The sequence below is a fragment of the Podarcis liolepis genome (assembly GCF_965112155.1).
Source record: "Podarcis liolepis genome assembly, chromosome: 12".
In the NCBI taxonomy this organism is placed as follows: Eukaryota; Metazoa; Chordata; class Lepidosauria; order Squamata; family Lacertidae; genus Podarcis; species Podarcis liolepis.
The window spans coordinates 32,022,254-32,037,926 of record NC_139563.1 but is presented as its reverse complement, the minus strand read 5'-3'; the positions used below and the strand labels follow the sequence as shown (position 1 = coordinate 32,037,926).

Below are 15,673 nucleotides of genomic sequence, written 5' to 3'. Positions count from 1 at the left end.
ACAAACAAGCTGTGATGTCAAAATGTATCTGGGTCTCTCATTGTAATTGTTCACCAGAGCTGACCAAGACCTTTTGCTCCCTGAGGCGAAAAGAGGGAGATGTCACCTCCTCATCCCACTTACAGAAACTGACTGGATACAAGGGATAGTTTCATCCATTGTATCTGAGGCAGCAGGGAGACCATAACAGTTTGTCTAACATATAGAGCGCTGTCCTCCCGCAGAGGGGATTGGCCAAGGGCCTTAGGAAGAACAGCTGGGGCTGTTGCCTGTGTTTCTCCCCCAGTCTCTGCCGCCTGAGCTGCTAATCTCACTTTGCCCAATAGTAGGGCAGGCCCTGTCTGTCACAACAGGTACATCTGAATACTATATACAGTGGTACCTCGGGTTAAGAACTTAATTTGTTCTGGAGGTCTGTTCTTAACCTGAAACTGTTCTTAACCTGAAGCACCACTTTAGCTAATGGGGCCTCCCACTGCTGCTGTGCCACCGCCGCTCGATTTCTGTTCTCATCCTGAAGCAAAGTTCTTAACCTGAGGTATTATTTCTGGGTTAGCGGAGTCTGTAACCTGAAGTGTCTGTAACCTGAGGTACCACTGTACAAATATGCCATACTTTGAAACTTGCTAAGTGTCTACTTGAATTGATCAAAACCATTCCACTTCCTGTAAAAGCGGTAGTCTTTAGTTACTTTTCCCAGTCGAAGCAAAGTCTCTGATTCTCTCTTGCATTCTATTTTTATGAATGCACATTCTTCTTTGTCAGAGGCTTGGCAAGACAGCCTGGTTTTTAATTTTATGTATATTTATTTTACAAATGTTGCCATAGCAAATATTTATTTTAAAAAGAAAGTTATTGGAATGGATTTTAACAGTTTCCATTTTGAGGATAAAGGCAAGAAGATAGCATGTGATATTAGCGAAATTCACTGGAGGGGAAGGGAAAGAGCAGAAATCTTGTGCTGCTACATTTTCTAGGAAATATTCAAAACTGGTCGAAGAACTTACAATATAGGCATTAAGGCAGAAATTATGTGTGATTACACTTCAGTCTTAATCTACATCTGGCAGCCAAGTGAGACCCATGAAACTTACAATTTTGGCACAGTTTGCACATCGTAGTAAACTTACTCCCCCTCTAGTGTTGGTGGGAGCCATAAACCACAATCCCTGATTTAGCAGTCTAGCCAAACGAAAGATTGTGGTTAGTAATAGCAATAATTTTTAATTTTATTGTTTAGCTGTAACACAACAAAAACAAAAAGAACATTCAGAATTGAGCCACAAATTTAGCTCTAAATTTCCTGGCTGCCAGCACAGATAAAGAAACATGCAAACTAACAGTTTTCATTGTCAGATGGCGGAAAAAACATACAAACTTGCTAGGTGTAGGAAAATTCTTTCAGAGACTAAACACAGACAGATATTTTTCATGATTATCCTTATAAACAGAACATTTGAAGCCACGTACTTGAAATGCTTGGTGTAGGTATGACCAGAGACAAGTTAAAATGTCTTTATTTTCCCAAACTTTTTTAAAAATACCACTTTTACTTCTGATTATTTTTAATAAATAATTTGCATTTTACTGATTTTTGCTTTTATTGGTTTAAGGATTTTTAATACTAAGTTAGTGTTGCTGTGAGTTCTCTTGAAGTCCTTTTAAATTGAAAGATGGGATATAAACATTATGAACACATGTGTAGTTTGCTTCGATACTGGCTACTTCTGTTATAAATTAAATTTTGTTAATTCATTTAATTACCTGTGCCAAGCCATTTTGTCATTACTGATCTAATGTAAGTATCCCTTTGACAATAGAGTATATTTATGCACATATATTATCTTAGAACAGGTATCAGGAAGTTAGCAATGACAGTAAAATTATATAAAGAATCATTTTAGTTGATACATTACTCTCAAGCCCACCTTTTAAATGCAGAGTCAATAGTTCTGCAATCCATTCTCTCAGCTCTTACTGCGCAACTTAGTAACGGAATAATGCTTTGTAATTTACATTGTTCAGAAATATTTCACTCACTTACTAAAGGGTTTTATTCAAACACTCACAGATCTAGGCTAAGCCTTTTTGCTTTTGTTGTCAGTACCTATTGTTACATTTATTGATGCTGCTTCTTACAGAATTATAGGCTGTAATGCTGTATAGGCTCACAACCCCATTTATGAAGCCCTTTCTTTGTTATGCTCTGAAGCCCCACTTTGCACCTCTTTTCATCTTGACACCCAGCGATGCCACTGGGCAACAGGGTGTTTGCTGGACCAGCAGCATCTTCAAGATCAAGAGGTTTTCTGGTAAAGGAGATGGCGCTTCTGTGGACAATAGCAACACACACACACACACACACACACACACACACACACACACACACTACCTCTTGGTCTAGCCTGGTACTGGACCAGCCATCCATGATGGTCACAACTATGCGCCTAATTTCAATTAATCTGACAACTGTGCTTTGCAAAAATGGAAGTTTCTGCTGATCCAAGTGTTCCTCATCCCTGCTATAGAAGAAGCCTTGCTTCCTTATGAACCATCATCAGAGGTCCTCCTCCTGGTGCCACCAGCTTGAGGGTCAAGCAGGAATAAAGCTTTCTTAGGGGTGGCAGCCCGATTCTGGATCTCCTTCCTGAGGGATATTTGCATAGTACCAATCCGGTTATATTTTAGGCGCCAGGTTGAAACAAGTTTATTTGTTTCTCTCCTATCCCTCTACCTAGGAGGCTTCTTGTGCCTTCATAATGTGCCCTGGGATTTAACAGTGGTTTGAATTTCGTTGCCACTTATGAGTTTTAGTGTGATTCGTTATATTCTTATGGTGCACTTTTTTATTTTTATATGAAGAGAAGTTATTGTGATGCGCATTTTTGGCGACTTTATTTTGGAAGCTATTTTTCTTGAGTTTCGCTCATTTCAAAGATGGCGTGTAAATTTCCTAACTAAATTGTGCCCAGAGAGTCTTTTGTCTCATGTGGTTAAAAGAACGTCAACAATATTTTACAATATTTTGCATTTCAACAAAAAAAATGAGATATCTGCTCTTCTTTTTCTCCCCTAGGATGCTTCGATTGCTCACAGGTTTCACATCATGCGAGAAAAACACCCAGAGAAGTTCAACAGCAGGTGAGACCCCTATACACATACACCTTACCTAGCAAGAGAGGCTGGTTTTTTTCCCCAGATGGCGAAGAAGCATCTGCCATGACAAAGAAAGTTATGAATTTATCATGAATGGAATAGTGTCACTGGCTGCAACATCAGAACACCTTTCATTAAGGTGTGTCCTCACCAGCAATCTTGTCACTTTTCATTTCAGTTTTCCCCTCACTTCCCTGGAACAGATCTTTGCATGTACCCATTCACAAATATTGGCTTGTTTCCTTTTCCCCCCTCCTCCTTCTGGAAATGTTGAAGTGGGTTCTAATTCTTTTTAGTCCTTATAAATGGTATTGTGCCCATGCACACTGCATGATAAATGAGAGCCAGCTTGGGCAGGGAAAAGAGAAGGATGGGATTTGAGTTAGGATTGTGAAATATCCGAGCTCCAGGATCATGAAATAATTGTGATTAGCTTCTTCTATATGTATATGTATAGGTGACCGGCAAGACATCTCGGTGGATGCTGAGCTGCAATGGCACAGGATCTTTATAAAGGGGTTGGGGGAAAGATTCAAGTTATTCAAGTCAGCTAGGGGAGCAGCAAGTGAAGTGTGTCCTTAGCAAGCAAAAACAGGTACCGTATTTTTTGCTCTATAAGACGCACCAGACCACAAGATGCACCTAGCTTTGGGAGGAGGAAAACAAGAAAAAAATATATTCTGAAGCCAGAACAGCAAGAGGAATCGCTGCGCAGTGAAAGCAGCAATCCCTCTTGCTGTTCTGGCTTCTGGGATAGCTGCGGAGCCTGCATTCGCTCCATAAGATGTACACACATTTCCCCTTACTTTTAAGGAGGGAAAAAGTGAGTCTTATAGAGCAAAAAATACGGTACCTCTGTAAGAAAAAGGTACAGCATTGTGTGTGGAATAGACAACTCTGAGGATGTGAAGCAGAAATGATGACAGATCCAGCATGCTTTCTTTACACTAGTATCGGTAGCAGATTGCGTCAAACACTTTCTGTCTATATGAACTTTTCACATATAGGCCCCCCCCCCAGTAAAATCAGTTGTTTTCCAATATTGTAACCGAAGTAGGTACCATTCTAAATAACAAACTGCTCTGGCATATAAAATGCTTGCCTCTCAAGACCAGCGTGATAGAGATGATGATGCACTGTGTGGTATTTGAAGATCCCTGAGTTGACACTTTGCCATTAGGCATTGCAGAACACTTATTAGGCAGCTGCAGCTGTGAATCCTTATGTTTTGCTTCTACTCACATACTTGTGGAGCCTCTTTCATACTCATCGCAAGAGCCACTGAATGCCGTTTTACAAATATAGTCCTGTCGTTAGGAATCCTAAAAAAAATGTGTGAAATCTGCAAAAACGAAGCTTTACACAAGTTCCTCAGGACGGGTTGGGGGAGTTGTTCACATGAACTGTGCTCCAAAGGTTATTTATATAAATATGATATAAATTATATTAAAATTAAATAATATAATTTATTATTTACACCCCACACATCTGGCTGGGTTTCCCCATTTGGGGTGGGAGGTAGGTAAGAAGTGTTAATAAATAGACATAGATTTTCTCATTTGATTTTTTATCTTTCCCCTATTTTTCATTGGGAAGTCGGTAGGGATTTTGTAACAGAAAGCATGTTCCTAAAAAGTGCAGACTTGGTAGACTAGCCTACCTTCCCCAGTTGTCACAAATGCTGTGGTGAATGGGGCTAGCACTCATGGGAATTCTGAAAGATTCTTAGCATTTATGTAAGCAGGGTTTGATGTGCTGAATCTACGGGACCGCCTCTCCTGGTATGCCCCGCAGAGGACCTTAAGGTCCATGAATAACCATAGTTTAGAGATTCTGGGCCCTAAGAAAGTCAGACTATCCTCCACCAGGGCCAGGGCCTATTCAGTAATGGCTCTGACCTGGTGGAACGCTCTGTCCCATGAGACTAGGGCCCTGCAGGATTTAACCTCCTTCCATTGGGCCTGTAAGACAGAACTGTTCCACCTGGCCTTTAATTTGAATTCAGCCTGATCGTTTATTTCCCTTCTCTTCCCTCCCCCTCCCCTTTTATGAAGATCACCCGCTCTGAGACCCCACAGCTAATACCTTCCTTTTTAGGAGAATCTTGGAAGAGGAGGTAGTTTTAGAAGACATCTGAAGGCAGCCCTGTTTAGGGAAGTTTTTAATGTTTTATTCTGTTTTTAGTGTTCTGTTGGGAGTTGCCCAGAATGGCTGGGGAAACCCAGCCAGGTGGGCTGGGTATAAATAATAAAATTATTGTTATTATTATAGTTGTTGTTGCTTATTAACATGCTCACTATTTTAAGATTCCAGTGGTTGCTCTTTTTACTTTTTTCATTGAGTTTTCATTGTTTTTATTGTTAACCAACTGGGAGGCCTACATTCAAGCAGTGTATAATGACAATAAATAAATAAATAAATAAATAAATAAATAAATGTTTTATGAGATACATGAAGAAGCCAGATGGACAAAGAATCTGAAGTACGGCAAATGGGTGTGGTTTCTGCAGCAGCTGTAGATGAAGCTGGAATTGTGGTGATACAAGGTTTTCGGGACTATGAGAACATGTTCCTTGAAGTCTAGCACCACCCATGTGGAACTGTATAGTGTTATAAGTTCCTGTTTTACAATGGTGCATCTCCAAAATGGTTCTCTCAAGAATGATTCTATAACAAGAATTCAGCTTTGGGCTAGCCAAGGTCAGTCTAAGTGCCTGCAGAGACAAATGGCAGGAGCTATCAAACACTTGGCAAATGCAGGATTTCTAGCCTCTTAATCGTGAAGCTGGTTTATCAGGGTCCTGCTGCATATTTTCAGCAGTTGGCAATTATAAGTTATAAAAAGCTCAGCTAATCATATGGTTTCGGCTCAGATTTCATGTCACAATAAATCATATGCCATTAATAACATCTGCTAGCCGTCTCACCTTGAAATTCATCTATATTTCAAAGAACCTGATGCCTCTAACATTATCTTAAGGAAATTAATTGCAAAAATATATAATCTTACTCCTTATACTCTTTGCTGTGTAGATACTTGAAGAATTTGAGTGGGAAATTATCTAGTACTGGGATAATTCCCATCGTGAAAGGTTGCACAAAATAACTGTCAAAGTTTAATTTGCTGTGCAACTACTATATTATGTTTGCCTATTGTGAAGACACTTCTTATGTAAAAGCACTTTAAAGAGGAGAGCAGGGTCTATACACTCTCTGGCTTGGTTCTCACATCACACCAAGCCAAACCATGGCTTAGTGTGAATGTGCAAAAAAATCTGGGCTCTGGGAGAGGATTTTGCAGTTTCTTTATTCCTCACCTATCATTTTGGTACTGTGCTTTATTGAGCCAAACCACAGGCTGGCATGACACGTCAGTGTGGTGTAGTGGTTAAGAGCAGTAGTCTTGTAATCTGGGGAACCGGGTTCGTGTCTCTGCTCCTCCACATGCAGCTGCTGGGTGACCTTAGGCTAGTCACACTTCTTTGAAGTCTCTCAGCCTCACTCACCTCACAGAGTGTTTGTTGTGGGGGAGGAAGGGAAAGGAGAATGATAGCCGCTTTGAGACTCCTTTGGGTAGTGATAAAGCAGGATATCAAATCCAAACTCCTCCTCATCATCATCTGAACCCAGGCTTGTGGTTAAGGTCTCCTGGACAAACCATGAGCCAGAAACCAAACCTTGGTTACAGCTTGTGGTTTGTCTGGAGAGCCATGAGCTTTGGTTCGGATGACATGCTATGCCAAACTATGCCTTAGCTTAGCACAGTGTAGCAGCAGAACAGCTAGGATGGAGTGAAGCAGCTCAGTTCTTTTTTCTGGAAACCTGCATACTTGTGCATTTGTGCTAAGCTATGGTTTAGCTTAGTGTGATGTGTGAACCAGACCTCTGTTGTGGATGAACATTCCCATCAGGTAAAGCCCATCCTGTTCCTCATGCTGAAAGACCCAAAACATTTTATAGAAACAAGTGTCACCTTCTGAACTCTTGTTATGATGAAGGAATACAGCACCCCAAATGTAAGTGCATCATCTTGGAAGTAATCGAACTTGCTTCTAAGTTAGTAAGATGGCAGGCAGAGTCTGAAACTCTTTGCGTTCTGATTTTTCTCCTATGTAGCTGATTGTTGCGGTCTTGACATTTTCTATCTGTCAGTGCAATTATGGCCCTGTTTGGTGCCAATATCTGCCACTTAACATCTGCTGACAGTCTCATTTAATAACACCATATACTTAGCCATCTTGGAGGCCACATGCATAAAGTCATCTACTAAAATATACATAAAGTATGATAAAGTCTCTGAGCTACAAGTATGGAATTTAACTTTTGAGGAGAAGAAAAAGATAAGACAAATGGTACCTACATCATCATCCTGACCAGGTTCCATGTTTTGAAGTAAACCTTATTCTGTGTTATATATCCTTCTAGTACTAAGGTAGATGAGGCCTTGGACTTCAGAGTTTAGGGCTGGCCCGTGCAGCAATAATTTTCATGGGGCGCAATTAGTGGCTGTGATCCTAGAGAACATGCATCTTGCATTTTATAGTGTTTCTAAGATGTTGCCTTCTTAGTTTGTGATTTTAACAGGAAAATGTCAACCGTTATTCATTTCCATGGATAGCTCCAATCCAGTTGTATGCATGAACCACCATGGTACAAGTTCAGTATGGTGTCCACTTTTGGCATGTCACTTGACTAGAATTAACTCCCCCCCCCATTTTTTGCTAGTTTGTAGCAACATAACAAACTCTGTATTGTGCTTGTGCTGGACCATATGTAGCTGTTTGGTTTTGTTAAAGGCTTAAAAACAAACAAAAAACAGTAGTGGTAGATATCTGTACTCGAAACACCATGGCCCATTGTTTACCTTTGCAAAAAAGTGTGAAGGGTGAACATGGCCCACAAATATTGGTGCACCAGTCAATTATATTTAAATAGTCTAGAGAACATAAATAGCACACAGGCCTGTACTCACCCATTCCAAACAATTCATACATATTCCAGGCCATTAATGCAGTTTCTGTTGAAATCAGCTGAAGTTTTTAATGCAGCTGGAGACTCACCTGTTTGTCCACCTTAACTTTAGGAGTTACTTATGAAAAAAATCTAAGAAGGGATAGAAAATTAAACCTATAGCTTTAAGCTATTCTTCCTTAGGGGAATGGTGATGCTTCTTAATCTCTAGAACAAGACTAGAATTATTGTGTCGGTGACTGCCTTTCAGTGTACCCTTGAAATAATAGATGTCAGCTTGACAGGGCTCTGCTGTCAGCATAGGAGAATCACAGTCTGCACCACAGGCTGACAAATCCAGGCACTCTTTAATGTTAAGCATCTTTCCCTGCTGAGTTGAAAAATTGCCCAGCATACACTCTGCAAGTACAAACTGTTGATTCAAAACAGATCCATATGCTATAGGCCAATGTCAATAAAATCTAATTTTCTTCAAAAGATGTCAGGCAGGCAACATATTTTCATTACATGGATTACTTTGAGTACTTCAGAGTCGCCGTCCCCACACCCTGCACAGTTAACCCAGGAGGTTGAAGTGTCAACTGTGTATCATCTTATTCATTAAATCAATGGCCATTCAGTAGCCATTGATTTAATGGGCATGCAAAACCTTTTGGCTTGGCTTAGAAGTAAGCTTAACAGCTACCAGCTTTTGAGAGAATTAACTTGGTCTGTTCCAATTTCATTCGAGCCCAGTCAAACTTGTCCATCAGTGCTACCATCTATTTAGTACTACCTAAATTTAGTATTACCTAAATAAAAGGGCATAAGCACCATCAGTGGACCACAAAGGACAAGCACTTTCCATCCATTTGCATCAACTGAGCACTTTTTCAGTATACTAATCTTTAGCTTATACACAACCTGTAGAAATCTGGAATCTGAAAAACTGGGGAAACCTTAAGTTTACTTTATTTTCCACGGTCCTCCTTATACAGACAGATCAGAGCCTGATTTTAACATGTAAATTCCTGCTTTTTGCAAAGCATTCTTGTTTATAGAGCTGTCCACAGAGACAAAAACACATTATCTAGCATGTCATCATTCTTATACTCTTCCCCCTTGCCTTTAAGCAGAAGAATGAAGTGGAGGCGGCTAATTCATAGCCTTTTAGAAAGTGTATCTTCAACATTTTAGAAACCATTTTTCAGTTCCTGCTTGTGACAATTCATTTGAATTGCTTGTGTTGTTTCTTAACATGTATCACTTTTATGCAAATAAAACTTTGTTTTGACTTGATCAGAGTTTGCATTTTTAGAAGTAGCATCATTCAGTCATATTGTTTTTCATGCCTTTGCATTAGGATGCTCGCATAACTAAACACATTTACATCTCATTCTTCAAAGTAGAGGATTGTGTTTGTGATACAGAACATTATCGAGATTGCAGACTTCCAGTGTAATTCACCATCTCCTTAAACAATTGTACTAGTATTTAAACTGGCTTATTCCCATTGAACTGTTTAGTCTGCTGCTGCTGCTGCTGCTGCTGCTGCTGCTGCTGTGGCACAAATAAAGCATTTCCTTATCCTTGACAAGCATGATGAAGCTGCCCCACTTGTCTTCAAACACATCTATCATACCTTGTTACTGTGTTTTGCCATTGCAATCTTGTCGGGTACTAACAAAAGGGACATAGCTAGTCTAAGGAATCCTGGGCTGAGATACAATAGGTCCTCTTCTGACCTCCTGAAACCTTTGTCACCTCAAACCTCCAAAAATCTATCCCATGTGGCTTCTTCCTCAGACTGCAGACATCAAAGTTGAATCACGGAACTGGCACATGCAGTTTGCCACAAGTTTTTTATCCTAACTTCACGATGCACTTGCACATATATTCATAGGGATTAATAAAGCAGTGCCCATGAACTCATGCATATTGTGATTCATCAGCACTAGCCCACATACACCAGTGAGGCAGGACGAAAGACAAAAACATGGATGAAACACAGTGCAGGTGGGTTGCATGTTAAGACTTATTTTTGCATTGTGTTTTATCAATACATAGACATGTACATTAGGCAGAAGGGTGGAAAGATGAGAACACATAGTTTCCGTAAGAATGGAATATAGTGGTACCTCGGGTTAAGAACTTAATTCGTTCTGGAGATCTGTTCTTAACCTGAAACTGCTCTTAACCTGAAGCACCACTTTAGCTAATGTGGCCTCCTGCTGCCTCTGCGTCGCCGCTGCATGATTTCTGTTCTCATCCTGAAGCAAAGTTCTTAACCCGAGGTAATATTTCAGGGTCAGCAGAGTCTGTAACCCAAAGCGTATGTAACCCGAGGTACCACTGTATTTGGCACAAGGTCTTGCTAAGAAGAGTAATTCAAGGCTGCGACAGAATATATCTTCTTTTCCCATAGTCTGAAAAATTGGCTTTGCTAAATACTTCAGACATCAGTTTTAATAACAAAACCTCTTGTCTGGTTATAATATCCGGGCTCCATTATAAGTGACATATTGCTTCCTTTTTATGACTTTCTGAAGAGTTTGCAACTACTCAGAGATAGCAAACTGTTAAATAGTTTCAATGTTGTCCAAATAGTTACTTTTTTTGTATTCAATAAGCATTATTTGTATCATTTACTATCATATCCTGTCATTCACTGCTCGGTAAACTGCTTTCTTCCTTTTGTTTTACATGCTAAAAGAAGCTTGCGGTCATCTCATTTTTAAAAATTTGTTTGCTTTAGAAGACTGATAATTAGCTTTGCTAGATTTGACAAATCTGCCATTCAGTCTTTTCTAGAGTAATCATAGTTACTCTAGCAATAGCAACTTCAGATTGAGAAGCAAAGTATACTGCTTCTACTGTATATTTATTGAAAAGGTTAGGGAGCTTGAGGAATTTGACCTTTGTAGATTCCTGTGCAAAATAACCTGATTCACGCTTCTTGAACCAATGTGTGGATAAACTTAACTCTCCATGTTCCACTCCAGATTTTGCACTTCTGTTAAAAGGTGCATTTAAATAAAGAGGTGTTACTGTTTTTCAGCAGGATGGAATTATGCAAAAGTGTCACAGACAGGAAGTAAATGTGTTCATTCTTCAGTAAAATGTTGTTTCCTGAATAAAGCACTGTTGACCTTCTTAACATGCAGAATTGTGTTTTGCCATGGTTCTTCTGGAGTGGCTCCCACATATACTAAACCATGTGCAGAGGAATAAATGCATCTAGCGCACTGTGGCATATACGCAGCATTCATGCATTGCATGTTCCACCTGCATCAAAATTACTCATTCAAGGACTGCCCCTACTTAAACCTGCTCTATCTTTTGCAGAGATCAACACATCATTCACATCATTTAGGATATTTGAGTTAATTAATCTTCATCTGTTGAAATGAATATGATCTGCAGAAGTTAGTAGAGCTTCCATCTTTGCTGGTTCTAATTTGACTAGACATTCAACCTCAAAGGATATTACTTCTGTTTCTCAGCCTCCACATTTGATCATAGTGATACTTCACAAACATTTTCTCTCTAACCCTAAGAAGAAGAGTTCTGGAATTGTTGCCAGGTTCCAGACTATTTTTTTCCAATTTAAATAACCATTAGGTATATTTGTTTTACTTGGCCTAATATTTGTATGGTTTCTTTGGTCTTGTTAAATTTAATCTGTTATTTATTTTTACCCAGCGTCCCTTACTATATCCTCATGTGCATAATTCCAGTTCGCAGGCCTGGTGAAAACAGAAACCCTTCCCAGCAGATCTTGCCCTAGTGAGGCAGTTGCAAGGACTGAAGATCCCCACCTTCCCCTGGTTCCTTCCCAAGCAATCTGAGCTTCCTTTGTCTTGCCTATCTCTGCTGTGCCCTCTTCATACCACTGCAGGCTCTGGGCAACGGGGGGGGGGGGTCACAGCAAAAGAGGCCTCATCTCTGCCTCTTGGCCCCCCTCTTCTTCAGCCTCCGCTTCTGCCTCTGATTCTGGGCTGCAGTCTGCCACAGGCTCTTCCTGCTCACTAAACGCTGTTACTTCTTTAGCTTCCCACACCTCCTCCTCCCAGTTTGCTCCCTCATCATCATCCCACTCATCATCATCCCACCACCAATCTCCTGACTCTGAACTTTCTTCCCTTGGGGGGTTGCCCAGCTGATGCCGCCCCCCACTCTTCTGCATCCAGCCAGTCCATGACGGCTCCTTAACTTCCTTGAACTCCCCTTTTGTTCTGACTTTCTCCCCCTCCTCATTCCTCTCACTTCTTCTGTTCCTTTAACAGACTTTAGTGTCATGCGAAATAATAAAGGCTGAAGGTTTCAAGTATGAGCCAGGATTTCAGATTTTATTATAAAGTTAAATCAATAGCTACTTAATGCCCTTGGTTTAGTGTTTTAATAAAATAAAATAAAAACTGACAAGCTGACAGACCTGCAGGAAAATGCTGTTAAACCATGTCTGTTGCATGAAATTTAAAGTCTCTCTCTATTTGAGTAGTATTTTCTTCAATACATTATGTCCTTTGACAACTTAGGACAGAGATCCACCCCCTATAAACTTTGAAGAAATTCCTCTGAAGTCAGTGAGCTTGAGGATCCTGAAGTGCATTTTTTTAGTGTGTATTCTTTAGCATTTGTCTATGAACCAACAAAAGCTTGCTTCACGGTTGAAAAAACTCTGACACACATGTCAGTAACCAATATGACCATATACTGTGCAAGGGTGCAGCAAGGAACAAATGACATATATCTCTTTTAGAGACAATATTAGATTTTCTCATGGAGGTAATTCTAGAGAAATGCCTTTGCACATAAATGAGAATGTAAACTTGCCATGTGCAGGCTTTTGCCATCTCAAAAGTAAAGGTATTGAGCAGTCCGTAGCATGCTATTTGCAATTCAATATAGAACATGTCTGCCTCTTTAGCAGTATAGTAGGAATATTGTGTTTGTCGGACAAGGTTTTGTGGTGGATATGTCTCTAGTCTAGAGCAAGAATGGGGAACCTGAGCCATCTAAATGGTGTTGGACTCCAACTCTCAAGAGCCCTGAACCTTGATTATGGTGGCTGGGGTCGATGGAAGTTGAAGTCCAGCAACATTGAGAGGACCACAGGTTCTCTATCCCTGAGCTAGAGCTACTTAGGCATGTGACCAACAGACTTTATTATTATGGCCTAAGGAAGGAAAGGGTGACACCCATCAGTGGGTATCTAGTTTTCAGCAATCAGGTTTCAGTGGCAGAGTCCTCTTCATTTAGTATCACAAAGTATTCATTTGGGCACCTGTAGATACCTCTCTTAGAACACTACATGATCACCTATCTGCTTGTCTAGCTGACTCTTCTGAAAAGTAGTAGGCCATTAGAGGGTAAACCAAGACCAGCCCAAGACATTTTGGCACCACAAAATGGTGTGTCCTCCCACCACCAGGGAATAAGGAATGAGTAAAAACATCAGGAACAAGCAGAAAATAAATATCCACACCAGGAACAAGAGTGGGAGGAGATGGGCAGTGCCTCCTATTCACTAAGAGGCTGCTGTAGAGGAAGCATAGGGAAGCTTCAAGGAATGCACCACAGTCATTGGTGTCACTGTGGCAGAGGCAGAGAGCAAGACATTCCTTGGAGACCAGATCCATTTCTCCCATGGATCTTGCTGCCCAGCATGGTCGCCTCATCTTGCCTTATTGGTGGGCCAGCCCTCGGGTTGACTTACTCCTGTCCTTATTGTCACTTTGAAGAACATCTCCATTCAGATCGTTCTACACACACTGGAAGAGAAAAGGAAATGGGGGTTTGCAGTCTGTTTTTGTTCTGTTCAATATTTATTCCTTCTATTCCTTACCTGTCCTTCATTCACCTTAAGTTACCAGGGTGGATTGCACAGGCTAAAAAGATAGATAGAAAATAAGAATCAAGTCATAAACAGCAAACAATAAGAAAGGATAACAATTAACAATAGCATTTAGAGGAAGAACAATTAAGAAGGTATATTTCACGTCCAAGGGCCAGAGTAAGTAGGTGCCTCTTAAGTAACCGACAAAAGGTGTAAAACATCAGTGCCAAATGCACATCTGTGAAAAAGCAGTTTAACAGTTTTGGAACCAAAACTGAGCAGGAGTGTAGTGGAAGGAGAACTGACCTCTTTTTCCACCCTCCAAGAAGGCTGATATGGGACTAAAGGCATTAGGCTTTAGGCTTCCTGGGGGGGTCTTCCCACCTTGTTTACTATTTCTGCTACAAGTTGGCATTACATATTGATGTTTGTTCACATTCACTGGTTGCAGTTAACATGGCAGGTCACAATTTGGGTTAAAGGAGCATTTCTCCCTCTCTTGTTGCTTTATTAGCTCAACATTTTTAGATGAGAATTCTTCCTTCTGTTTTCCTGTTTATCATAATTTAAAAATGTGTGATGTGGCCCATTCTGACTGCAAGCCCTGCAAGGTCACACCTACCTTCCTTCCTTCCTTCCTTCCTTCCTTCCTTCCTTCCTTCCTTCCTTCCTCCCTCCTCCTCCTTCTTGAAGGGTCGGGGCAGGAGAGGTGGACAATTGACCCTGCACTCTGTCAGAGCAGGGTATTATACTTGGTTGGGTCATTTCTAGCCTGTGGAGACAGAGGAAGCTGGGAGAAAGTGTGCTGGAAATCTGCTGACTGCCAGACGTGTAAATTATGTCTCTTGGGAGATCCCCTTTTTACTGCTGTTAGGCATAGAGGATTGGGATTCTGCCTTCTGTCCCTGTTATACCTATGTGGCCTTAATATTACGGTGTGAAGACTGGTGCTGAGGATAGCAAGGATCAGAGAGAGCTCTCTGTTGCCCCATTTTCACACAATGAGATATTTTTGAGAATTTCATTTACAAAGGGATAATGGTTATACTCTCTATAAGCATAACTTTTAGGAATGTGCCTACACCTGTTGTAAAGCAATTGGCTCTAATGAAACATCCTTCACACTCAATGGAATTCCTGATTCCTTTGAGCTTCGTGTTTTTCACCTTTTATTGCAAGACATGGCAGTAATCCTCACTTTAAAAACAACAAAGAAGTGTAACCAGCAAAAAGCCCCACCTATTTTAAAATGTGCTTCCTTGGGGGCAAGTATGATCTTGTCGGCATCTATAAGTAACATTTGAATCTAAACAAATTTTTGATTTTGCAAACTAGGTTCACTTTGCATTTTACACATTATGGTGTTCCAGAAGCTTCATATTGACATAATGAATAAATGAGAACGACAGACAATATTCTGATGTCCTAAAAAAAAAAAGTATGTTTACTCATGCACATTTACATTATTATATTTTTTCCCTGGGGAGAGGGGAGGAATCCAGAAATGATGGAGAGTTGGCTTCTTGTGGTTCTGAGGAATATGAGAACAGTCATATATTACATTATAATAGAAAAGTTTGGAAAGGTTTTATGTAGCCTAACGAACATGATGGTTTGAGCTGATTAAAGCAGAGAGAAATGTCTTAAAGTGTATACCATTATATGTAGTGGTGCCATTTGATGTAGCATGGAGACGAGATGAAGTTGTTTGAAAATGCAATATACAGT

The 15,673-nt window shown here is 40.4% G+C and overlaps 1 protein-coding gene across 6 annotated transcripts in view; it reads left to right on the top strand.

Annotated features, from left to right (window-relative positions):
* DGKB (diacylglycerol kinase beta) overlaps positions 1 to 15,673 on the top strand; it is a 255,173-nt gene that overhangs the window by 148,669 nt on the left and 90,831 nt on the right. For all 6 annotated transcript variants that reach the window (XM_083468107.1, XM_083468109.1, XM_083468110.1 and 3 more), the window contains one exon: positions 3,077 to 3,141. In XM_083468107.1, the coding sequence (XP_083324233.1) occupies positions 3,077 to 3,141 (65 nt within the window). The remainder of the gene's footprint in view (positions 1 to 3,076; positions 3,142 to 15,673) is intronic.